The 27995-nt window shown below is 36.3% G+C and overlaps 2 protein-coding genes across 2 annotated transcripts in view; one reads left to right on the top strand and one right to left on the bottom strand.

Moving 5' to 3' along the window:
* LOC107597013 (transmembrane and coiled-coil domains protein 3-like) overlaps positions 1 to 16885 on the bottom strand; it is a 21694-nt gene extending 4809 nt beyond the window's left edge. Inside the window, exon 1 of the mRNA XM_016287906.1 lies at positions 16619 to 16885. Coding sequence (XP_016143392.1) covers positions 16619 to 16681 — 63 coding nt within the window. The 5' untranslated portion in view covers positions 16682 to 16885. The remainder of the gene's footprint in view (positions 1 to 16618) is intronic.
* Positions 1 to 27995, top strand: part of acot18 (acyl-CoA thioesterase 18) — a 446653-nt gene that overhangs the window by 80582 nt on the left and 338076 nt on the right.

Below are 27995 nucleotides of genomic sequence, written 5' to 3'. Positions count from 1 at the left end.
GCGTAAAAAGACAGTATAAGTCATTATAATCCATAAGTATGTCCCCACTGGATGCAACAAATGCCTTGTTTGTAATGGGTTTTCATGTTTTTAAATCGTCACTCCGGCATCACAGTATGGAGGGGCGTAACATTTCCGTCACACGCTTGAGGTATTCGGCCAATCACAACGCACTGGATAGCTGGCCAATCAGAGCACACCTCGCTTTTCAGACCGATGAGCTTTGTAAAAATCGACACGTTTCAGAAAGGTGGAGCATAAAGGAGAAACAATAATGTACAGAATGTGGAAAATTTGTTTTTTTAACTTTAAACCACACAAACACATTTCATTACACCAAATACACAAAATAATGTTCTTTTTCGCAACATCATATGAATGTTGCTTTGAATTATTTGAAGCAGAAATGAAATTTTTGAGCTAAAGTGGAAATTAATTAATCGCTAACAAGATGAAAAATACAGAAATGACACGAGGATGAATAAATGATGACACTGAGTTCAATTTTGGTTGAATTATCCCTTTAAATTACCCGGGATGAATCATCTCTTCTACAAGATTGTGAAGATGGTTCATTTTCGTCAGGCCATTCTCAAGCCTTACTAAGAGCTACATTCAGCATCTCAACACGTACAAACAACACTAACAAGAGACAGATGGAGGCTGCAATTTTCAAACTTATGAGCCATCACTATGGCTTTAGAAAAGCTCTTTTCAGAGCAGAATACTTATTATTATCAGCTCTTAGGGGTGAATTATCTGTGTACGCTTATATAAAACTTTATTCAGATGTCCAAATGTCAGATATTTGCAATGAAATTAAATGTGTCTGTTACCATGGCAGCTAGCCATCAAGCAGTAACAGGCCGACAGAGATCAGGGACACAGGCTTTTATGACTCGACTGCAGTCAAGGAGAGGGAAGATAAGACAAGCAAATGCAGACCACGGGGAGCGAATCCATGTCAACTCAAGCATTACTGGCAAAGTTCATGAATCTGGATAGAAGATCATCATTCTAAAAAAAAAAACATCCAGTGAATCTTAATTTGAGTTGAAGCATACGAGGACACTTATTTTAACAGACATTTTCACACTCATAGATTTACATAGATTGGTAAATCTAAAAAATATGTATTAACAGCTGCATGTACTTAACCTTTTTGTAAAGAAATCTTAATATATCTTTTGGTGTGGATATATGCCAATTAATTAAATATAATTAGCACAAGATACATTCATTATTCTATTCAATACGTACACGAATCAAAACATTTTTCAAACCGAATATGTGTACTTAATCTGCCAAGCAAGCACAATTATGATGCTGTTAATATCAAAACAGCTCAATATTATCCACTTAATTGGCCTAATATACTGCATAATTGCACAAGTGAAAAGAACATGGCTTTTCCTGTCAAATGGCGTTTAATGATTAATGCTTGTAAAAGCTCTAATCATGTTTGTGCATGTGTCACTGAAGCAACTCTGAACCTCTTCTAACTTTGACCAAACTGTATCAGTGTCTTCAGGGCAGAAACGGTGCTCTGGAGAACTAGGTCAGTCAGATCAAACGTGTAAAACAGGCCGTCTGCTCATCTAACCTTCCTTACTTTCTCCTTTCTCCTTCCTGTGACATACACACACCTGGTGTCTGATTCACGTCATTAGTTATCTCTGCAATCTGGAATTTATCTTTTTTTTTTAAACATGCAGATTTCTTTAATAATATTGGCACATAACTTTTTTCTTTGATAATAATCTTAAATACTTAAAGGATTAGTTCACTTCCAGAGTAAAAATTGCCTGATAATTTACTCACCCCATGTCATTCAAGATGTTCAAGTCTTTCTCCAATGGGTTGAAGGTACAAATTGAGGGCTCAAAGGGCTCTACACATGATCCCAGCCGAGGAGTAGGGGTCTTAATATCCAGCAAAACGATCGGTCATTTTCTTAAAAAAAAACATAATTTATGTACTTTTTTTACCACAAATGCTCATGTTGCACTAGCTTGACCTCACGCATTATGTAGTCACGTTGGAATGGTCAAGTGTGAAGTAGGCGGAAGTACCGACCCAGTGTTTACGAAGCGTGCAAAATGTGCAAAGACTAAAGGCCATTGCACACTTAGTCTGAAATTTTCGCATGTTGAAATATAAATACGACCTCACGTTGTGTCAATCGCGTTTACACACTGCCTCCGAAAACTTTCGTCCGTCATAAAAAAATTCGGATCAGGTTAGATTTTCTGCGTTTTCGCATCTGTTGCAAGCATTTTGATAGGAAAGGTTGATGAATACGCAAAAATTTTGGACTCAAAAAAAGGTAAAACAACGATGTCAGATGAAGTTGCACTGTAAAAAAAATTGTTTCAACTTAAAATAATTTGTTACCCCGCTGACTTTTGTCTAGTCCAGGGATGGCAAACTCCGGTCTGCCCTGCAGAGTTCAGCTCCAACCCTAATTAAAACTCAACTGCCTGTAGCTTTCTAGTAACCCTTCAGACCTTGATTAGCTTGTTCAGGTGTGTTTGATTAGGGTTGGAGCAAAATTTTGCAAGGCTGCGGCTCTCCAGGACAGATGTTCGCCACCCCTGGTCTAGTCAACTAAAATATCTAAGGGTGCTTTCACACCTGGCCCGTTGTTTCGGAACCTGGCGCGTTTCCCCCACTTAGCTCGGTTCGTTTGGGAATATGTGAACACGGCAATCTCGCTCGGATCCGCGCCAAAACAATCGGTCCGAGATCGCCTGAACGAGGTGGTCTCGACTCGATTGAAAGCGAACTCTGGAGCGGTTCGGTTGCAGTGAGAAAGCAATCCGATCTAACGGACCAACGAACCAGGCTATATCGCAATGTATAATGGGTAATTACGTAAGTTCCGTGAAAAACATTAGCTTTGTTGTTTTGCTAACACTTCAAAATGAACCTGTGAATGTCTGTGGGTGAGCACATCTTCGCCATTCAAAATCAAAGTGCCCTTTTTTATTTTATAATGCCGTCTTATTGCTCTTCTTCCTAGTATGTGCATTTTAAAAATGAATCCTGGACACCTGCTCAAAGTGCTAAATTAATATAACGACATCTACAAAAAAAAAACAACAACAATAAGCCCGCAAAGCTGTTGTCGTTCCATCCTGACGGATGACCGCCGTGATAGCTAAGTGGAATCCCGGAAAATAAACCGTGAAACTTTGACCAATGAGAGGACAATTTACTCATGCGTGACTTGTATTAACAAATTTGGTGGTTTAGAAACATCGCCGTGTGAAAGCGAACCACACCAAGAATAAAAAGCAACATTGTAATAATTTGAATCCCTGTTTCGGAACAAAGCAATCGATCTACAGGTGTGAAAGCACCCTAAGTTGTCACTTAGTACAACTTAAAATTTTATGTTGACTAAACTTTTACATTTTTTTTTTTTTGAGTTGAGTAAACTTAAAATTTTACGTCAGCAGGGTAACATTATTTTAAGTTGACTCAAATAATTTTTTACAGTGTGGAGAAGAAAATCAGATGGAGTTCGTTACTACTTCTGCCTACGTCACGCGTGACCTTTCAAATATGACTACATAAAGTTGTGGACACGCATCGCAGAGCTAGTTCAAAATGAGCATTTGTGGTTAAAAAGTACAAAGAAAATGTTTTCCCCCCGCTAGATAAGACCCTTATTCCTCGGCTGGGATCATGAAGCTGCATTGAAACTGCAATTTGGACCTTCAACCCATTGGTCCCCATTGAAGTCTACTATATGGAGAAAAATCCTGGAATGTTTTTCTCAAAAACCTTAATTTCTTTTCGACTGAAGAAAGAAAAACACATCTTGGATGACATGGGGGGTGAGTAAATTATCAAGAAACGTTATTCTCGAAGTGAACTAATCCTTTAAACTGACCTTAAAACATAATATTGTATCTAAATGAAGCCTGTCATGTCTGCATCATATTTCTTTTCACCTAATTATTTTTAACTTAATAATAACGCATAATAATAATTACACATCACAACAATTACACATGCACATATACATAACTGAAACTAACAGAATCTCTCTCTGATCTCAACAACCAAACCTGTTAGTTTACATATTAAAAGTACATCATGTTTTCTCTGTACAACTAACGCCTGACTGAGGTTTACACCCCTACAAATTGAACAAGGAGTGTGTGTACTGAGATTGTATAATCCAACCCTGGATTATTACTCGAGAGAGAGAGAAAGTGAGAGAGAGGGTTAAGATAAAAAGATTAGAGTGAGCATGTGGCCAGTGGAAGTGACCTCACAGCGGGCCTATCATATGAAGAGCTCTCAGCCTTTGAGTACAGAACAGCCCTGTACACAGAAGACTTATAAAAACCCTTGTGTGTGTGTGTGTGTGTGTGTGTGAGATGCTTGTTCACATGCTTTACATAATGCTGATGTCTACAGAAAGAACACTGTTAAAATGAAACTACATGAAATTGAAATCAAAACTCCAATAGAAATTCCATTATGACACACTCAAACAAGCAGACCACAAAAAGCATTCATCATTTGCATTTGACATAGTTCGAGTGCCAGATGGAGAAAATTAGGAAATGAAAGATGACAGCAGAGTAAAAAAATTAAAAAACAGACTATAGGGCCTAAATGACAAAGGGCTGAGATGGCAGTTTCTAACACAATGCTTAAAATACATTCCAAATGCAGCTGCATACACACCTCTCTTATTACACACACACACACAACACAGAGAGTGAGAGTGTCAGTTTTCAGCCCTCATAGGGAAGCCAGTGTTTTGTAAACTCAAATGTAATATGAAATCAAACGTTAAAAGGCTGGGACTGTTGTAGTGGAACAAGTTTTTCTATTGGCAATCCCCTAAAGATAAACGATAAGATTGAACTGGTTAAACTGCATACACAGGCAGTGCGACTATGCATACTTTACAGGGTTTCCTACACAAATCTGCATTTGCATCATCCTACTGAACAAAACAATAGTGCTTGTTACATCTTAATGTTTTATTAAAATACAGTTTGTTTTAAATGTAATAAAAACTGCTTATTATAAGTAACAAAACAAATACAAATTCACCTGAAATCATGTACTCTTTAGAACTTACTTTTGAGTAATTATTAACTTTGTAACGGTTAAAAACTTTTATATAGTGTGAATGTCTATAGTACAAATGGACCTCATGTTGTCATTGCCACATGACCTACAGTTAGGCCTGTCACGATAACAACTTTTTGTTGTGCGATATATTGCACCAGAAATAATTGCGATAAGCGATATTATTGTCATTTTAAAGACCATTTTATGCCACTGAATATATAACCATAATGTAGCATCATAATAATGCAAGGAGGCCTACACACTTCCACATGACAACAAACTTTACATTTTTAAGAATATTTAGATCATGGAAATTAAGTATCAAAATATTAGATACCTTAAAAAACCTGAATAAATAGTAAATAAACTATTTCTAACAAAAAGTGCAAAGTAACGAGTGGAAAAAAAGAAAACTGCACAAAGAAATTGTATGAAGATTTTTCCATCTACAGATTTTTCCCAGACCTTCTTTTCTCTGTAAATTAAGGGTGCACTGTATTGCTGAAACACACAATAACTACTTATCAGTCAGATGTCCGCATGCACAAAGGCACATATCCCTAAACAAGACCATATCTGCAGATGAAACTTTTTTTAGAAGCATTTTTGGTTACACTTTATTTCGATAGTCCACTTTAGACATTCTACTAACTATAAGTAACTACATGTCAACTACATGTCAACTAATTCTCATTTATTTGCAACTACATGTCTACTAACTCTCAGAGTAGACTGTTAGGGTAGGTTTAGGGTTAGTAGAATAAGTTGACAAAGAAAGTGTTAGAAGATATTAAGCAGACAGTCTACTAATACTCTACTAACTGCTAAGTTGACATGTAGTTGCAAAGTTACTTACTGTTAATAGAATGTCTAAAGTGGACTATCGAAATAAAGTGTTACCGCATTTTTTAATGCTAGCACCTCGTGACTACACCGCGTTATGTACGAGAAGCTACAAAAGACACAGGCGCAAGTGCAATGCAAAAAACATGGTGGCATTAATTTAAGTAAATATAATGGGCGATATATTGCGTCACCAAAAATGATTGAGGTCATGTACATATATTACGCGATAAGTCGATATATTGATTATTGCGACAGGCCTACCTACAGTGTCAGTTGCGTTGCTTCACTGCCATTTCCAACTCGTCTACTATGGCCTCATGGTATAGTAAAGTGTCTATTGAATGCACACTTCAGTATCTCGCTGGAAGTAATAGATCTTAAGTAGTAGTATTTTAAGAATACTGTGAATTCTCTTTTCACATCAATGTATAGTTGGGAAGTAGGCAAATTTGGTTGCAGCCTCTGTTTTTGCGTCAAGTCAGAGGATATTGCAACAAAGATATGTTGTATATTTATTGTCATAAGTCATTATTATTATTTAGCATTACCCAGTTGTGAGTTGTTGTTGCACTTATTCACAAGTGCAGTATGGCGGCAAACAAGGATTGTATTCATCATGTTTTTGTTTATGCATGTTTATATCTGCTTGCATTAAATTCAAAAAAGTTCCTAGCTGAAATGTCTATTTGTGTGGCCAACTGCATGTCTTGGTTTCTCCGGGGCTTTCTTCTCCAACTGTGGAATGGGCCGCAGGAAACAGTTATGTTGTAATAAGGAAGTCACAAAAAAAAAAAAAAAAAAAGCTTTTTCTAGTGACAACATAGTTCACTCTAGTGTAACAGGAAGAAACATTACTGATGGACTAGATATCTTAGTTACAGTAAAATCATTCTTTTACTACATCATTCTAGTCAACTGGATGTTTTTCTCTGTAGTGTTAAGGCTGCTCAATTAATTGAACAAATAATTAAGATTAATAATGTCACTTCATTTAATTACAGTATTCCATTGAGATGTTCTCCAGTATTTTCAAGTTTTATTTGTACACTTGAGTTGAGTGTACAGTGGTGTGAAAAAGTGTTGGCCCCCTTCTTGTTTTTTTAATTTTTTGCATATTTGTCACACTTAAAAGATTCAGATCATCAAACAAATTTTAATATTACACAAAGATAATGCAAGTAAATACAAAAAGCTGTCCAAACCTGCCTGGCCCTACGTGAAAAAGTAATTGCCCCCTAATTCTAATAACTGGTTGTGCCACGCTTTGCAGCAACAACTGCAATCAAGTGTTTGCGATAACTGGCAATGAGTCTTTCTTCGTTGACATTTCTGGCATGCACATAAATGGTGAACTAAAGGACTCATTTCACTATATGTACATGCTGTTTCTGAGCGCTGTCAGAGGTGCTCATTGACCACGGGAGTATTGAACGCGAGTTATTTTTGCCGCTTTGTAGGCCTTGAACAGTTAAATACACACACTTGTATGTGTTAAAACGCCCATCTTTGCAAGCATGCTTGTAATCAGAGGCGGATAAAGTAACAACTCTATTACTTGAGTGAAAGTACAGATACTGCTGGTCAAATATTACTCCATTACAAGTGAAAGTTGTAAAGACAGATTTTTACTTAAGTAAAAGTACAGAAGTACTTGCTTTTAAAAGTACTTAAGTACCAAAAGTAAATTTCCTTTTTTATGTCAATATTTTATTATTGTTGTATATATGTAATACTTGCAATACCTCTGAAATAACTTACAATACTGAATACATTGACTAGCTTGTAGTATCTTCGGAATAAAGAGCTTTTAGAATGTTAAAAACCTATGGGGAAAAAACTAAATATTTAACACCCCTACCCACCCCCACAAAAGCAGGATGGTAGTGAGCTCACACAGCTCTGACAGTGTGCACACATCTATGTGTAGCCATTCATCCACATTTGAACAGAGTGGACAGTGAAATTGCTGTAATTACAGAGTGATAAGGAAGAACAAAACAAAAAAAACATTTTAAAAATGCTGTCTAATCGCTCTCGCTGTACTTTGATGTCACACACAGAACAGTCTGTGCAGTGCTGCTTCAAGTCCAACACTTATTGTGTTTTATTAGGAGACGCACAACCGTTCTTCTGTGGCTTTGTAGGTAATATTTTCACTTACACAATTTAGCAAAATCAGACAATATTGTGTCTAATATATACCACAATATTAACTTCTTATTGAATTGTAAATAAATATCACATTTGCAACTGGTCAGTGTTAAAAAATGCAGGGAAATCACTTAATGTGGCCCTACAAGAGTGATTACTGATAAACTGTCTGAAAAAAAGAAAGTCATGTTTTAGAGAAGAAAAGCTGCCACATAGTAACGACTTTCTACTTCGAGGACCTTCATAGAAATGTAGTGGAGTGAAAAGTACAATATTTGTCTTTCAAATGTAGTTAAGATAAAGTCATAAGTTTCCAGAAAAAATAACACTCAAGTAAAATACTGATACTCAAAAAGTGTACTTAAGTACAATACTCAAGTAAATGTACTTAGTTACTGTCCACCTCTGCTTGTAATCACAGTAATTTAGGTCTTAAATGAAAGCAAACACATGTATAACAGTATATTGGATCCGGGCAGCTCTTAAAGTGACAGCAGTCTAATATTCCTGCTGTCTGCCATTCATGTTAATCAAACAACAAAAGGGAGAAAATATCTCACTGCTTGTCTAAATCAATTAAATTCAAGTTTATTTGTACAGCGCTTTTCACGATGCAAATCGTTGCAAAGCAACTTTACAGCAAATTAAGTTTCTACAATATTTAGTGGTAGCTTATCAGTGGTGACTGTCAGTCAATGTACATATGGCAGAAATGTACGGCAAAATCAATTAAAGACAATCAAACAGACGATGAACACTATTAACAGTAATTATTATATGACGCAATCGAACTTATAGCAAAATTTGGTAGTTCTGTATGTTGTTTATATATATATATAAACATATATTTAATTTACACAGAGAAGAAACATATTTAATTTACACAGAGAAAAATATGCAGTGTTTTATACATTTGATTACTTTAAACAATGTATGTAGCATTTCTTTTTTGTTCTACTGTAGTTTTTTGTCATATCACCCACCCCTAAAATATATATATATATATATATATATATATATATATATATATATATATATATATATAAAAAGCATGTTTTTTGCTTTTTAGAAAAAAAATTTACAATAAAAATGTCAACTTAATTTGCACAAAAAAATAAAACATTAGAAGCTGCATTGAACTCACTTACCACTTACCAATTGTACCCCTTCAGTTTAAATGGTCATGACATATCTAGTTTGTTTTTCTTAAAATATCAAATAAATTTGGATTTTTCAAAATATAACACCTTTAAAATAACACCTTTAAAACACCATTACATGTACCAGTCCTTGCACAGTTAAAAGTAGAGAAAAGAAATACTCAACAGTAGTATGAAGAGCTCCCACATGCAGTGCAATAAACTATCACACTTGTTAATGAGGTCAGTTCATCTCATATCAGGCTGATCAGGATCAGACACTGACACCCACAAAGTTTCTTCAAACTACAGAGAAACATGCTTATATAAATTGAAGAGATCATTTAAGCCTTTAACTGTACAACTGCAGTCTCAAAAGTAAAAACAGAGGCATGTGGCACTCTAAATTAACTGAAAATACAAAAAAGTAAAGCACTCTGGGACACAAGAAATAACTGTGCTTTAAATTCTTTGTGTAAACACAACAGGTCACAAGCTGTCCGTTATCATACTGTTGTCTGCTAACACATATCTGCATGAAGACACGCATAAATACTCGGGTGTGTCCAGCATGTGGGTTCTGCAGAAACTTGCTCTGTCTGCTTGTCATGTGACTAACTACATAGAAACTCAAGGGCCAGAGGGGAAAGACATGTTTACCTTCAAAACTGACTGTAGATCAGTTTGACTATGTTCAAATTTCTCTAAAACACACTTGCAAATGTAGGGCTGCACGATAAATCAAAATGGAATCGAGATCACGATTCGACAGAAGCTGCGATTGTCATGCGTATCTTTCAGTGAAGCACGGTTCTGTGATCAGCAGTAAATCTCCATCCAAAGGCCAGCGGGCACTCTCGCGCTTAAACTCCAAATACGCCTCGCAGAAGAAACCCAGAAAATAAACAGAAGATTCAACTGCTTTCATTGATTCAACATGACTAATAAACACACGACTATGGCAATATACGGTTTATCTGAGTTCTTATTATTATAATTTTCATTAAAATAAAGTATATTTATAATGCAATGCCTTTATTGCTGCTTAAATACTATGAAATATGTTGCGTGCCTTATTCTGTGTAAGAAGCCACATCATCTCACAGAGGGATTTATTTCAAACACTCGACTGACGTTATGAAGTGCGTTTGGAGTAAAAATATATTATTAAATGTGGTATTTTCACATGCTTTCAGATGGAACAGCCTTTACTTCACAGAGTCGTAGTTCACTGAGAAGCTATGCAAACGATTTCTTCGATTTCAGAATTGCGCAATAAAATCGTCTGCGATTTTTTTTTGCGTAACTTGTCAGTGAACTACGGCTATGTGTAGTAAATTCTGCTCCATCTGAAAGCACGTGATGATGATTTCCTGCTGATTACAGAACCGGCTTTACTAACAAAATGCGCATGACAATCGCATTCGATTAATCGTGCAGCCCTACGCTATGATTGGCTAATAATTATGTTCGACAGTCTACATCCTTCACAGATGGACGCTGCCATGATTTAGGTTAAAAACGAATAAATACTTAAATTATCTGTTTAGTAGACAATGCAATAGTGATCACGTAATAAAAACAGTTGCTGTCATATCCAATATAATCAGCACAGCATCGTCTTCTAGTTTTAATCTTTCTGAAAATCCTGCGTTGAAGTGTGCCTTGTTTGCAAACTAATCTGCTGTAAAATTAAGTGAACAAAGGACCAAGTTCTTACTGACGTGGTCTGGATCGTCATTAAAAATAAAGTTCATCCACTCTTTACTAACGTTGGGATCAGAAGGAAGGTGATGCAAAGATTGGCACTGCATAGTGTCTTGTTGTCTTCGGAGTGTTCGCTCTCTTGTAAACATTACATGTGCGAATCAGAGGGTGGGGCTAAACGGCAGCGATGTAGAAGCAGGCATTGATCATCTTCTGTGGAGGCGGTGTTTAGCCACACTATTACATCATAGAGTGGTACATTCCACAAGCTGTGGTTTTGGCAGGCTGGCTTCCATATAAGCTGTTTTTAGACTAACGAGAAAGTTTTGAGTTCTGAAACAGGATGTTTTTATAGTACAGTGACCGCTTACATGTCAAAGGATCAAGCTAATTTTGATTTCTCAGTTCATGACCTTTTTAAAACACACTTGCCAAGTTCTTAGAGATGTATTCAGGTTGGTTTTTTGCATTACTTTATTTGGAATAATTAAATAAATAAAAACTTCCCTCATTGTCAAGAAAGGTTTCTAAATGCCAGGTTTCTAAATGTTGACTAAATGTCATGTGGTGTAACCAAGTATAAAAAGCTTTAACATTTTCCTCACACATTTGGGAATGCACATCTTAAATCATTTTTTTAAGTAGGCCTGTTTTAAACAAATTTAATGAATTGCTTAATTTCATATATTCATATAATTATTTGGAGTGAACTAACCATATTGTGCAAATTTGTGTGGTTGGTGTCTTTACATGGCCACAATATAAGTTAAATGACTTTGCGCATACAAGATTAATAGGCAATTTTACACTCATAAATCAATTCACAGAATACATATTTTAACATTCCAAAGGAATGTTTTTCCCCTGTATGCTTCCATTGTAAGTTCATTACTGTGAAGCCCCCTTTTGTTTGCTTTTACAAACTCTGTGACGCGTCTCAATTGCTTTCTGTAGAAATCAACAACGTCAGATGCTGTCCATAGGACTTCAATTTTATTAAACCCGGACCATTCCTTTAATTTGTTTCCCACCAGTACACACATCGTAGATCTCTTCCAATATAGTAGGGAGATAAAATACCAGATCCACCCTCATCCACAAATCTTGTCTTCGCAGAGAGCATTCTGGGGCACAGCCAGTTCCACAATCTTATTTGTGGCACACACACACATAATAGTACAGCAGTAGTAGGGATGCACGATATATCGGCCACCATATCGGTATCGGCCAAAATTTTCATATCGGTGCATCCCTAAGCAGTAGGTTATGGCCACATCGGACAGTGTCACAACAGGGACAGAAACACTAATAACTCTGAGTGAGACTGAGAGAGTGTGTCAGGACTGCAAGCAACTGACGTGAACAGCACCGCTGATGGGAGCGTTCTAGTTTTTTTAAGCATTGCATCAGTCCAATATTCAGACATGCTTCACACGCTGGTGAGGGGGTCGAGGGGGGATTCTATGGGTTACCCTGGAAACAACAGGAATGCAGAACACCCATGACCACCACAACGTCCCCAGAACAACAACTACATTCTCAAGTGTTTGCGTGCATCTAGTAGCTATATTTTGGGGACAAAATTGTCCCCATAAGTTATGTCAAAATTTCTCCTTTTGGAGAAATTCTCAAAGATACAAATAATTGATTTAAGTTTTTGTTTTTTTTAGACGTTAGCAGAACACAACAATAAGGATTTTCTCTGCTTACCGATTCAGGGGTGCGTTTCCCAAAAGCAACTATGGTCGCAAGTTCCGTCGTTACCAATTTCAATGGAACTAACTACCATAGTTAGCTAACGATGCTTTTGGGAAACACACCCCAGGTTAGTAGGCCAAATTCCTACATGCCTGCCAACATTTTCACTGGTCCAAACACCAAAAATATTACGTTTCTTATTTTAAAACGTATTTACATTTATTATTGGTCACACTTTATTTTAAGGTCCAATTCTTGCTATTACCAAACCATTGACTATGACTTCTGCCTCAATAAACTCCTAATTTGCAGTTTATAAATAGTTAGTAAGGTAGTTGTTAAGTTTAGGTATTGGGTAGGATTAGGAATGTAGAATATGCTCATGCAGTGCTTTATGAGTACTAATAAACAGCCAATATGTTAATAATAGGCATGCTAATAAGCCACTAGTTAAAAGTGAGAATTGTTCCCTATTCTAAAGTGTTACATTGCTATTTAATACTTTGTGGATGGTTACATCACTTTCTGTTACCTTCATAACACAATGTATAAAATAAAAATGCACATATCCCCCCAGAAAAATACTGACATTTTCAACCCATTCTTACTGCTATACCCATCAAGTCATTCTTGCAATTTCCACAAAACATCTGTCAGCCAGTTAGTTCATTAAAAGCTTGACAAGCAGAAATCAACCAAAATGTTCAAAGAATCAACCGTTCATTTTGAAATGCAAGTAAATGAATGTAAAACCAATACAGGTCGATGATAGATCTGTAAATGTGTTTATGTTTTTAGGAGCCCCAAAGTGGCAAAACACAATGCTTATAGCATCACTTAAGCATTAGTCATACGAACTCAACATATGTTTCCATTTGATCTGTCATTTAATCAATACTCCATCACTTCATCCAGTGGGGAGATCCATAAAGGCAGCTTCACTAACGCAACACGTTTATGATACATCAAAGCGTACACGTAAAGCAATTCAATTACGAAAGGCTAATCAAATGTGCTTTACGGTCTTTCTCTCCATTAACGCCAGGCTTAATAATGCACTGGCAGACACATTCAAAACAATCAATTAAGTCTATCAGAGACCCCTCCATTCTCTAAATCACGCATCTGTGCTAACAGCACGTAAATGTATTTCCTCCAAGAACCTCATTTAAACACACAGACTGATGCATATGCTGCTAATGCACTCATTTTCTTCCATTAAAAGTACACAAACACTCTTTAGGTTTAGCATGAAAAACCAACACGTTCTTTTAACAAACCATTGACTATGACTTCTGCCTCAATAAACTCCTAATTTGCAGTTTATAAATAGTTAGTAAGGTAGTTGTTAAGTTTAGGTATTGGGTAGGATTAGGAATGTAGAATATGCTCATGCAGTGCTTTATGAGTACTAATAAACAGCCAATATGTTAATAATAGGCATGCTAATAAGCCACTAGTTAAAAGTGAGAATTGTTCCCTATTCTAAAGTGTTACATTGCTATTTAATACTTTGTGGATGGTTACATCACTTTCTGTTACCTTCATAACACAATGTATAAAATAAAAATGCACATATCCCCCCAGAAAAATACTGACATTTTCAACCCATTCTTACTGCTATACCCATCAAGTCATTCTTGCAATTTCCACAAAACATCTGTCAGCCAGTTAGTTCATTAAAAGCTTGACAAGCAGAAATCAACCAAAATGTTCAAAGAATCAACCGTTCATTTTGAAATGCAAGTAAATGAATGTAAAACCAATACAGGTCGATGATAGATCTGTAAATGTGTTTATGTTTTTAGGAGCCCCAAAGTGGCAAAACACAATGCTTATAGCATCACTTAAGCATTAGTCATACGAACTCAACATATGTTTCCATTTGATCTGTCATTTAATCAATACTCCATCACTTCATCCAGTGGGGAGATCCATAAAGGCAGCTTCACTAACGCAACACGTTTATGATACATCAAAGCGTACACGTAAAGCAATTCAATTACGAAAGGCTAATCAAATGTGCTTTACGGTCTTTCTCTCCATTAACGCCAGGCTTAATAATGCACTGGCAGACACATTCAAAACAATCAATTAAGTCTATCAGAGACCCCTCCATTCTCTAAATCACGCATCTGTGCTAACAGCACGTAAATGTATTTCCTCCAAGAACCTCATTTAAACACACAGACTGATGCATATGCTGCTAATGCACTCATTTTCTTCCATTAAAAGTACACAAACACTCTTTAGGTTTAGCATGAAAAACCAACACGTTCTTTTAACAAAGTGGCAACAGCATCAGTCTGGCACACACACTGTTTTAGTGCCAGGGGTCTGGGGTCTACACGCGCACACACACACACACACACGTACGTTGGACACAGAAGCACTTGTTCTGCTTACAACAGCCCAACTCAAGACCCGAGCACATGCCCCAGCACGCCACCATCACCCCAGTGTTTCAAACGCATTTCAATGTGGTATCGGCGTGTGTGCAACAGATACTTGGAATTTAGATTTTCATGAATGCTGAAGCATCGCTATTAACTCATTCCTTTACGGCAAACACCAGCGTAAATGGTCTAACTGGGGTTAAGTATCATTTGATCCAATGGCCTCTGAACACACTCTCTGGAGAGAGACACAGTTTCAACAGTAGTTTCAGCATTACTGAAGTACTTTACTACTCTTTACATATTTTTATGATGTTTGTTTATACCAGACCTAGTTACAAAAAAAAAAAAAACTTTAATTAAAATTTTTAAATAATTATAAAAAAACAAGAAATTTTAAATAAATAGTAGAATCCCATCTAATGCTTTTAGAACTGGTTCCAATTTATGATAGAAATTCCACTGGCATTCCCTTTTGGATTTATAGATCATAGATCATGCATGCAAATAATTTAAATGTCTCAGGCATGAACACTACAGTTCAAAAATGTGAGGTTGGTGAGAGACTTCGAAAAGTCTCTTGTGCTCTCCAAGGCTGCATTTATTTCATGAAAAATACAGTAAAAAAGTATTGTGAAATATTATTACAATTTTAAAATAATTGTTTTCTGTTTTTATATATTTTAAAATGTAATTTACTCCTGTAATGGCAAAGATGAATTTTCAGCAGCCTTTACTCCATGATCCTCCAGAAATCATTCTAATATGCTGATTTGACATTCAACGAGCATTTCTTATTATTATCGATATTTTTTGTGTAAACCATGATACTTTTTTTCTTGATTCACGGACGCATATAAAGTTAAAAAGATAAGCCTTTATCTGAAATAGATTGTGAATGTCTTTACTGTCACTTTTTGTTTAAATCAATGTATTGCATCCGGAGTATTAATTTCTTTTCCTTTTTAAAAATCTTACTGACCCCAAATTTTGAACGGTAATGTAATTAACTAACCTTGAGGTAAATGTTACTTTTGTGAGATATACAAACTATAATATTTGAATTAAAGCACTATTTCGAAAACATTTAGGAAACCAAGCCCTACCGTTTCTGAAAATAGCAGTAAATTTTTTTTTTAGGTATATGTTGCCATTTTTAAGGGTTTAACAGAGATATTATATTACTGTAGTAGGTGTATATAGGCTATATAAGTTGTAGATGCAATGAACGTTAATACATTAAGACCCTTAATACATTTAAACCTTGTAAAACCACAGTAATGATAACTAAGCAAATAAAACAACACGACAGCAGTACCATATCATGTATGTAAAAGACAGTAAAATCGCGGTACGTGAACAAAACCATTGTAACAAAACCCTTGTTTACATCAAAACAATACTGGTTACAGTAGTATTACTATAGTAAAAATAAAGATATTTCGAGGAAGCACAGGAAAGACAACATCTTCTCAGGAGCCATAAACTGCAGAAACACATTTGATCAGACGATATCATGCACGGTGTCAGGGTTAGGTAACGTGCTGCATGGATGGATTAAAAAGACTCAAGCATAACTACCATTTCGCAGTGTAAGAAAGAGTTCCTCTCGAGTTCAGGTAAAGTTCTCTCGGCGCTGGGCATAGTTCAGTTCACTTCGGTCCGGACCGCTCAAACTGGACCCTCATGTGCGATTACGGCGTTTCGGTTTGCTACATTGTGTCGCGGGTTGCGGTGCGGCGCCGAGCGCTCTCGGTCCGTGGATTCCTCTTTAGTAATCTGCGCGACACACACATTCACTCAGTCAGTCACTCAACCCTCGAGCACATTTATCTGGAGAGAGAGAGAGAGAGAGAGAGAGAGAGAGAGGGGGAGAGGGGGAGAGAGAGAGAGGGAGGAGCGCGAGAGAGAGAGAGAGAGGGAGAGGAGCGAGAGAGACTTTGACTTTTCAACCACTTTAATTATATAACCAGTACAAACATAACATTCCTACACATCACCAATTAAAAACCAAATTCCCTGAATCACACACTGTCACCAGTACCCCCCCAACACCCCATTTCCACTCAAAATAAAGGACATTATTAGTATGCTGATAATAATTATATTCAATCACCACTCTTGACTCCACTAAAGACTTAAACAGAGTTACCATATTCACATTTTCACCAGAATTTTTACACTGATGAGACTAGAGAGAGAGAGAGAGAGAGCGAGGAGCGGGACGCGAGTCTCAGCCATTTAGGGGCGGTACTACAGGTGGTCAAATATTTTCTTTCCATTCATTTTAAAGTATAATTTAAAAAAAAGTATAATTATATTTAAAGTATATTCTGATTTCACACACATAAATATGTAGATGAGACACCATACTAAATATGCACACATATTTATATATATATATATATATATATACACAGTGGTGTGAAAAAGTGTTGGCCCCCCTTCCTGATTTCTTATTTTTTTGCATGTTTGTCACACTTTAATGTTTCAGATGTTATCTTTTACTAATATTTAAATGTGTTTGATGATCTGAAACATTAAAGTGAGACAAACATGCAAAAAAATAAGAAATCAGGAAGGGGGCCAACACTTTTTCACACCACTGTATATATATATATATTATATACTGAGACAAAATGTTACAAAATTAATCTGATCAAAAACGCAGTGGTTGGTAATTATCTGACCCTATTCTTTGTTCTCTTCTTTATTAATACATGTTATATGTTGTTTCTTTATATATATGTTTGTTTCATAAATGATACAGATATAGAACAATCAGGTAAATTATGACAAATTTTATTTTAGGGTGAACTACTTTTAGGTTTAAATTTAGTTTAAGTTTTAGATTTTTGATTCTGTGCGGTGTTGTTATTGTAAATAAAAACTTGAAATGAAGCTGAAATCAAATATAAAGATGAAAACTTAAAATAATACTAAACCCAAAATGAGAAATGTTGCCTTAGCAACTACTAAATAATAACATACTGAATATAATAACAATATAGCTTAAGTGCTAAAATTTCCAAAACTACAATTGAAATAAAAATAAATTAAAGCTAAACAGAGACATAGTAAAGGTACTAAAAAAACATTTTATAAATTAAAATAAAAGTGTACATTGAAAAATAGTGTACAAATGTGGTCATATTAAAATACCACTGGTTCTGTGTCCACGAAGCATCAAATTAAAGCTTTAAAAAAGTATACTTAAATCAAATACTATAATCTTGTTAAAAATAGAAAATAAGATTCAACATTTGACTTATGAAACAAATATGTTTTGTAGATAATTTTAATAATATATGAATATATATATTAATATACAAGCTTGGTGAGCAGAAGATAATTATTTAAAAAACATTAAAAATCTTACTTGACTGGTAATAAATATATATATGTGTATATATATATATATATATAGTTTAATAAACCAAATTTTCCAAATGTTCTTTTCTTTTCTAGCCCAAACACAGTCTATAACCTCATGAACAAACAAGTATAGGCATCTATACTTTTAATATGATTAAAATGATTAACAAGCGAGAGTGATCATAAAAAAGTTACAGCATCTCTTAGTCAAGTAATTATTTATCTGACCTGGACAGTAGCTGCAATTCACAACACGTCACCCGATAGGCCCAACTCCCGTACCATAAATAACCATCATATCTTACAGCATTAATGTTTCAGAGGAGAAACCTTTTCAAATGAGTGCTGAATTTTTAAACATCTTCTGGTCTGAAAGAGTTACGTCAAACTCATTCAGGGTGTGTCAACTGTCTATCTCTGTCTCTCATAGAAACACACACAAAGAGTGGTTTGTCATGGTGGAAGGTCAATACCACAAGGTCAGAGCTATTGTTTACTGAATATACCCACATTTAACTGTTAACCTATTGTTTACTACATGACTTAAAGAAGGAACATTAAAATATGAGTACCCAGATCCTTTTAATGTTTAATAATAATAGTTATGCTTAGCAAACTGCACAAATTATAATGAAATAATACACCAAAGCTACTTTACTGTATGAGACTGTCATTAATTTAATGGGTTTAGTAATGTGTTTCCTAGAGGAACTGTTACAATTACTCTCATCTGCCCTGCCGTGATGCTAAATAATCTCATTTTTATATGCACAAATCCCTGACTGTGAATTGTCACTCATCTAATCGCATTTAAGCGCAGAGTTCTGATGGTTGAAGGTCACGGGGGGTCAGCAGGCTCAGAAATGGTTTTGTTTGGGAGTGTTAGATCCAAACTTGTTTTAACATTGCTTTAGGGCATGAATAAAACAATAAAATGTTTGATTCATGACTTCTGTGGGTAGAATGATGCAGCTATTGCTAAAGTAATATGTGGTTATGGAAAAACACTGACGCTTGCATTATGTTTTTGCGTTGGTAATTGGACATTCTAAAATGTGAAAACATTCAAAAACGCTTAACAATGTTGTAAACAGCTTGGGAGAGCCATCTACAGTACTACCAAAACAACAGCATTATAATATAAAGACAATGTTGTAATTTAAAGCATTTCCCCTATTAAGGATGTTATGCAGAAACAGGGACATGTTGGTAAATAATACGACACTGGCCTTGGAAGAACTGGAATTAATTCTGAAAAGCCAAGAATTTAAACTCTCATTTTTGCTAATTAGTTCTTTCAAAAAGATTGTTTAATGAAGCGGTTCATAAAGTACCATTGTCATAAAATTCTTGATTAAAATGTGTTTTATTATTAAAAGTGTTTATTGTATTTTGTGTATTTTTTATTATTTCTCATATAACACAATAATTGTCACGAATTCGGTCCATGGACTTCCGTTTATTCACCACCAGAGGTCACCCTTTCCATTACATTGACTCTCGTACAACACAAACTGTTGCATAGCACCCCGGACTACATATCCCATCATTCTTTGCACGATTTGAACACTGCACTGATTGCACTCATTGCACACAGCTGTTTCTAATCACCTCACTCACTATATGACACCCACTCTAACCACATTTCTCTGCTGAGTATTGTTTAGCCTGTACCCCTTTCCGAGTCTCCGTGTTTTCCTTGAAAAAAAATTAAATGTAATTTTGTTCCAAACCTGTATGGTTTAGTGTTATTGCAAAAGTGTTTTGACAAAATGTATGTTTTAAAAAAAAAAAAAACATGTAAAATTAATGTCAGTGTTAATTGTTTTGGACCTCATATGGATTTAAAAAAAAAATCAAAATCAATCTGTTTGTGTTCTGCAAAAGATAGAATGTCAGGTTTGGCATAACATGAGGGTCAGTAACCAAATATATAAGCTTTATATTTCTGCTCTTAAACTGTCCAGAATGCCTTTCCCCATTGACTTCCATTGTAAGTGGATTTCTATGAATGCAATTTTTGCTCGTTTTGTACAAACTGAGAAAGGACAAGCATGTCACGGAAATAGCATAGATGAAAGGAGGAGACAGATTCATGCTGTGATTTTTATGGGAATTCTTCAAGGCAACATAGGTGGAAACTTCCTGTTGTGTTTTTTCCGCTGTAAAGATTATGTAAACTGAGACTAGACCCATTGTCAGCACTAAAATGACAAGAAATCAAGCAAGTGTTGATCCGTCCATATTCAAGGAGTGTATTCATCAATAATTCACTTCGGAATGGTAGTCAGGAAGATGAATCATTAATAATGTGACAGCAAGACTTCCAATGAAAGCTCCTCTAGAGGCTGTGTGTGATGTTCATGTGTGTGTATTAGAGTTGTTGAGCGAAAGGTTGCGTGACATGTCAGATCGTCAGTTTTATTCTAGTTCTCTCGATCTTAAAGACAAGAGAGCGCAACAGTAGGGTTCCAGAAATGTAAAAAAATAAGCCAAATAAGCCTTTCAAGACAGTCAGTGAACTCTGAGATAGTTCATTCTTCTGTAGAAGACATAAATTCACCACCTACTACATAATGCTGAAGATAGATCTGATCCAACAGAGGCATCACTGTTAACATGGAAACTGGGATCACTGAAATTAAGTAGATCTGTACTCATAAGCAACTTTAAAATATAAATAGTTTGCATTACATTTGTAGCCAGTAAATTTGATAATGTCATCTGCAATGCTTTATGGGTTGAGTAGTTCATACCTTTAAAATAGGCGATGCATTCTTAAAACAGCAGAATGTGGACAATCGAAGTATACTTGATTTTATATGTTTTAATTATTTTATTATGCACACTATATTATACATTGAGTAAAGAATGTGACAGTGTTTACATGTGCCAAATACAGAATCCCATGAACCAAACATGTAACATATAAGTAAAATACATAGGCTAAGTAAAGAAAGTGACATAAGTACTGTACTGATATACAAACATATGTACTGATAGCCAACATTACAAGTCCATTCTGATTAGCTCCTGATTAGCTCTTGTATTTGCATACATGTGTGTGCGCGTTTTTGTGACAAATAAGGACATAAATTTGTATAATGACAAAGGTATGACCGGTATTACAAGGATAAGGTGAGCGTAAACATGGTTTATGAGGACACTTCCTGTGTCCCCGCAAAACAAAAGGATTAAACAACATACAAACCGGTGTTTTATGAAATAAAAAAATTGCCAGTAGTTTTCTGTAAGTGGTAGGTTAAGGTGTAGGGCGATAGAAAATACAGTTTGTACAGTATAAAAACCATTATTACACCTATGGAGAGTCCCCCGTAAACCACAAATGCAAGTGTGTGTGTGTGTGTGTACTGGTATATATGGTTTATGAGGACACTTCCTGTGTCCCCGCAAAACAAAAGGATTAAACAACATACAAACCGGTGTTTTATGAAATAAAAAAATTGCCAGTAGTTTTCTGTAAGTGGTAGGTTAAGGTGTAGGGCGATAGAAAATACAGTTTGTACAGTATAAAAACCATTATTACACCTATGGAGAGTCCCCCGTAAACCACAAATGCAAGTGTGTGTGTGTGTGTGTGTGTGTGTGTGCGTGTCATTGTGTCTAGGGGTGGGGGAGGAAGCATACAAATGAAATGGTATCTTAACAGATTAATAACAGATATAAGTAGTATAACTTTAAAAAAGAAAAAAAAAGACAACCCATTTTATTAGGAACAATATTAATAATAACCATAATAATAATAATCATCATCATTTTATTAAGACTGGGAAAGGGTGGAGGACAATGAAGAGGGCAAGTGATAATAATAATATTAATAATAATATATGAAATTATAAATTAATAAATATTTAATAATTATTGGGGTTGCCTCTGATCCCGCCGTGGCTACAACATACCGTAACTTAATCTCCAGCCCATGTCACACCACAACGGGAGTGCCAGGTAAAGATGCTGCGGGGTAACAGGGCCCAAAGCTCCCCCCACCCCCCCCCCACCCCCAGCCACTACCTACATGCCACACTTACCTTATATGTCTATTTTTTATTTATTTATGTTTTTAATGTGTAGATGTGTATATGTCTCAGCTAGTTTGTGATGCATTAAAACAGTGAGACGTGTAGTGCAGCCCAGGCCAGAGACCCAGCCCACCCACACGGCACACTTACCCTGTGTGTGTTTTTTTTCCTTCTCTTTCTCCTTCGCCTCCTTTATATATATATATATATATATAAAACCAACCAGGGCAAGAGGTCTTAGACCGCTTATACCTAGAGATAGCTCAGGGAGACGGCGGGGAGACACAAGCCCCAAGCCCTACCTTACATCAACCCACCCATATTACAACACCACCACACCAGATACAGACCTGGATGCCACAGCCTAAAAAGAAACGTCCTCCCACATTCAACTTCTTTTATTTCCAGCAAATTTCAATGTTTGTATTAACACAAGTTCGACAACTGAGACAAACGGAACTAAACAAGTTTCACAGGCATTTGATGAACAAAGTGGGGGTCAATATCAATAGCAGCAGACCATATCTGATGTGGCCTCTAGCTGCTTTAAGTGCTGTAGTGCATCTAATTGTTATGGACCGCAGCAGATCTACCCGTTCTTGCTGTAAGATGTTACTTCACTCTTCCACCTGGGCACTTGGAAGTTCTCAAACACGTCTGGGGGGACACGTGGTTATGTGGTTTGCCATTCCAAGGACGTTCAACTGTTTTTCCTGTCTCCCTGTAGCACTGTCTTTGACCTGTTACATTATAGATATTGCAGTTTATTGCTCTGGCAACATCTGCAGTCCTTATGCCTCTATGCAGCAGGACTATGGCATCTTCACATTGGTGGTCAGGAACACTGGGCATCTTTCTTCTCATGTTTTTCAGAGTCAGTAGAAAGATCTCTTTGGGTGTTTTCACGTGTAGCTCATTTTAAAAGAAGCACACCAAAAGAGAACCTGCCAAAAGTGACCTCAGTCCTTATGGTGTTCACAGTATAGTGGACTCAAAAGAGAACCAGACCTTTTCATCAGCCACTTCCCTGTTTACTTTATCTTCCAAATTTTCCAGGTCAGACACCAGCATTCCATTGCTGCAAAGAAAGCTGGGGTCTGAGTTCTTATAAAGTTGTAGTGTGAACAAGAACGGGTCTGAGATCACATCAGTGCTGAAGAAGACCATAAGGTTCTTTTATGGTCTTCTTCAGCACTGATGTACGGTGGACGAGAAGTGCAAAACAAATCACAATTCTGAAAACAAAATAACAAATTACAAATGCAAATCTAAAAAACTAAATAAGTCAGAAAACACAATGACAAATTCGAACTGAAACACATGTCTTAAAGGGACTTTGTTAATACTCAGTGTCTGATTTGTTTGTCGGACAAAATGGCGGATTCAGCGTTATGATTAGTCAGATCGCCTGTCAATCAAACTCTTTGCGAAGGGTCAATTACCTGCCGCCTGTAAACCGTCAAACTCTTCCACAGGTGCATGTGATATGATTGTTTATGGCTCATTGAAATAGCATGAAAAACATTGTTTAAAGGGGTCATATGATGCGATTTAAATTTTTCCTTTCTCTTTGGAGTGTTACAAGCTCTTGGTGCATAAAGAAGATCTGTAAAGTTGCAAAGGCTAAAGTCTCAAATCCAAAGAGATATTCTTTATAAAAGTTAAGAGCTAGCCACGCCTACCTAAAACGACTCCTTCTAACACGCCCCCACATGTCTATGTCACGATGTGGGAAGATTTGCATAATGCCGCCCAAATGTTCACGCGAAGAAAGAAGGCGTAACTTTTATTCTCACTGTAGTATTGTTGTTGCCGTGTGTTGTGAAAGCGAATCTACTTTGTTTGGTCTTCCAAAAGAGGATATATGCTTGCCTGGAGCTGATCCGTGATGGTCGCTGTGGAAATACATAAACTTCATGCTGTGGATCGCCGGATCGGCTTTCCCTGTGAACGAAGCGGAGTCCAGCCTGGGGTCGTCACATGTGGTTGCTGCAAGCTCACCGGCCGCTCCTTCGTCGAATCCGCCGGCCTCCGCTCATTCTAGCCGCCGTAAATACAATTAAGTTGTATTTACAACACTATTCCAGAACACTTCAACCCAAATATTCGGATGTGTGCACGCATTTTATGGAGAACTGTTTCCTGATCCTGGGAGATTAGACTACAATGCCGGCTGTTCTGACACGGAGTCTGTAAGTACGTTTTTCATATTTAAAGAATTTGCCACTGATGATTCAAACGCGATTTTTGAGCAGTGTAGAGTAGCGCTTGTTTGTCATTTCTCCGATCACAAATGCAGTAAATAATTATAATCCGTAATTATGTCCCCACTGGATGCAACAAATGCCTCGTTTATAATGGGTTTTAATGTTTTTGTCTCCTCGCTCCGGCCGGACACGGCATCACAGTATGTGAGGGGCGTAACATTTCCGTCACACGCTTGAGGTATTCGGCCAATCACAACGCACTGGATAGCTGGCCAATCAGAGCACACCTCGCTTTTCAGACCGATGAGCTTTGTAAAAATGGACGCGTTTCAAAAAGGCGGGGCATAGAGGAGAAACAATAATGTACAGTATGTGGAAAATAATGTTTTTTTTTAACCTTAAACCGCATAAACACATTTCATTACACCAAATACACAAAATAATGTTCTTTTTAGCAGCACCCCTTTAAACACTTTCCAATATAGCTTATTTGAATTTTACAAAATTATCTTTGTAATACAGTATCCTGAAAAAGGAGCATTTCTTATTTTGCTGAGCTATTTTTTTTTTAGTCTTCCACCTCATTATTTTCAAACGCAAAGTTTCTCAGGGGAACGCAAAAGCATTGAAATATGTCCATCATCATGTGGCTTTAGGGGCTCTGTAACTTTAGGACTGTAGTTCACCCCAAAATTAACATTTTGAAATGAAAAATCATTTATTTACCTTCTTGCTGTTCTAAACCCATATTATTCCAAAACAAAATTATTGTTTCACAGCAGCAGTCATATGGAAAAGATCTTTGTGAAGATTCTTCAGATACCTTCTTGTGTTCCATCAGAGAAGGTAAATGCCTGAGTGAACTGAAAGGGCGAAGGTCATATTTCTTTCTTTTATCTTTCAGTTCTCAGTTTCTGTCTTTCTGTTTTTTTGCAGTTCACAGCACTAATTCACTGACAAGAACAAGGGAAAGGACAAAAGAGACCTAAGTGGGTGTGTTAGAGAGACTAAAGAACAGTACTAGCGCATGAACTAAGGACAATAAAAGAGGGATCGAGATAGAGGGGGAGAGAAAGGGAGTGGTATGATAAAAGGTAACAGAGTGATATTTCAAGATAGGTAACTAAAAAGCTAGCTTGACCTGTTGTTGTAGTTGTTGCTAAAGGAATATTTCGCTCAAACCCACTTAATTTTTTTCTGTGGAAAACAAAAGAAGTTCTGAAGAATGCTCATGCTGCTCTTTTCCATTTAATGAAAGTGAATGGGGACTAGGGCTGTTTGGGAGCTAAACAGCCCCAGTCTCCATTTACTATCATTTCAAAGGACAAAAAAGCACTATATAAGTAGCCTGCACTGTATTTCAAGTCATCTAAAGCTCTACAGTGAATTGTATTCAAGGCATTATTCACTGAAAATCTTCCCTTTCTACAAGTTTCTAATCTAATTTGCGCTTATACATGCTGAAATTTGGCATGCTGAGATCAGAAAACGTTTAGAATGAAATTAGGGTGAGTAAATGATGACAGATTTCTTTTATTTTTGTGTGAACTGTCCCTTTAAGATAGTAGAATGCTTATGTGATTCTAAGCTATTTGCATAGCGTGACATGGAAATAGATGGAAGTGTTTATTCCAGAACAATGAACCCCACTTTTTCCATTTTATCTTGTTACCAAACCTGATTTTATTGTGTTCACTTAATGTGGTTTCTGCATGATCAGTGCCAGTCAATCTGTTAGACTCGGTTTTGGCTTGTTTTTAGTAGGAAAGCTTTCAGCTTGACAGAAACATCCTGTGGCCATTCTCATGGATTAGGTTTTCCACTGATTGTTAAAAATAGAAGTCATGGCCTTTACAACACCTATGGTCACACTTTGACATCTGTGTGTGTGTGGGGGGGGGGGCACTTATTTAGGAACAGAAAAAAAGTGTCTTCGGAAGTAGAAGGGAACAAACCGGACTTGTTGCATACACATCGAGCTACTTTGGGGACAAAAGTGAAGTCACTTAAATCTCTCTAAACCTCCCTTTGGGAACATCATCAAAGATAAAAACTGATTCATAAATATCAATCATAAATATTTATACTCTAAAAGTTTTATTTTAGGGGTAGAGTTAGAGTAATTGCATATTTATAGTGATCATAAATGTCTAACAGGAGAATTTTAATATATTTATTGATTTTTTTATTGTTTGCGATAGAAATTACATCCCAAAATAAAAGTTGACACCTAAAATTGTTAATACAAATCAACCTCTTGGACATAAAAGTGACTGTAGTTGACCTAAAATATATGCTAATTATATAAAACATATTCTATATATTTATGCTTTAAATGCATGTTTTCTTTTAGTTATAGTTCTGTTCTACATCCAGTTATTTAAAATTGATGCTGTGGGCGTTGTGAAATGAATGCATTTCAGAAACATCCACAGACTCAGAAGCAGTTGTGAGTTTATGGAAGGGCAGAAGCGATGATTCATTCATTTAATTATGTTTGGCAGATACAGTCTGTAGGTTACTAAAACAGCTTCATTTCCATCTGTCTGTATGAGTGATTTAGGTCATGATATTAAAATGCAGCTCAGCTCTAGCAGAGGCTGGGCGAGAAACACAGCTGCTTCAGAACTCTCATATGCATCTTATGCTGGAATGAACAAAAATGGTTAGATCTTAAAGATGATTCACAAAAATGATGACACTATATCACTAACAACCACTCAGAACACTTTAGCAAGCACATAACAATCTAACAACCACAGAATACATTAACAATAGCCAGGTTAAGGTTAAAGGTTAAAGTAATAACAACACAAAGAATGTAAAAATCTAGTAATAATAATAACACAACAGCACAGGTATGTTACAAATTGATAAATTTTTTTCAGACATAGGGCCAGATTTACTAAACAGGACAAATTAGCATTAAAGTGCAATTCCATAAAAGCGCCAGTAAAAATCTGCGGTTGATTTACTAACAATGCGCACATTAAAGATCACAGACGCAGTCAGATCATTTCCATAATGACCAGCGCAATCTACCAAGATAAGAGCAGCACAAATTACCGCCTGCTTTGACATGCTTTTTTTGGCTGTTAAATAATGGCGCAAATACCAGTAAAAATGTTAGTAAATCTCGTTGCGTGATTCATTTTGATATTCTCCGACTCTCTAATGGTTAGAGTCGGACTCGTAACCCAAAGGTTGCAGGTTAGAATCTCGTACTGGCAGGGATTGTAGGTGGGGGGAGTGAATGTACAACGCTCTCTCCCACCTTCAATACCACGACTGAGGTGCCCTTGAGCAAGGCACCGAACCCCCAACTGCTCCCCAGGC

The sequence above is a fragment of the Sinocyclocheilus grahami genome, unplaced genomic scaffold, assembly GCF_001515645.1.
Source record: "Sinocyclocheilus grahami isolate Dianchi unplaced genomic scaffold, SAMN03320097.WGS_v1.1 scaffold226.1, whole genome shotgun sequence".
Lineage (NCBI taxonomy): Eukaryota > Metazoa > Chordata > Actinopteri > Cypriniformes > Cyprinidae > Sinocyclocheilus > Sinocyclocheilus grahami.
This window is presented reverse-complemented; position numbering and strand designations above follow the sequence as displayed.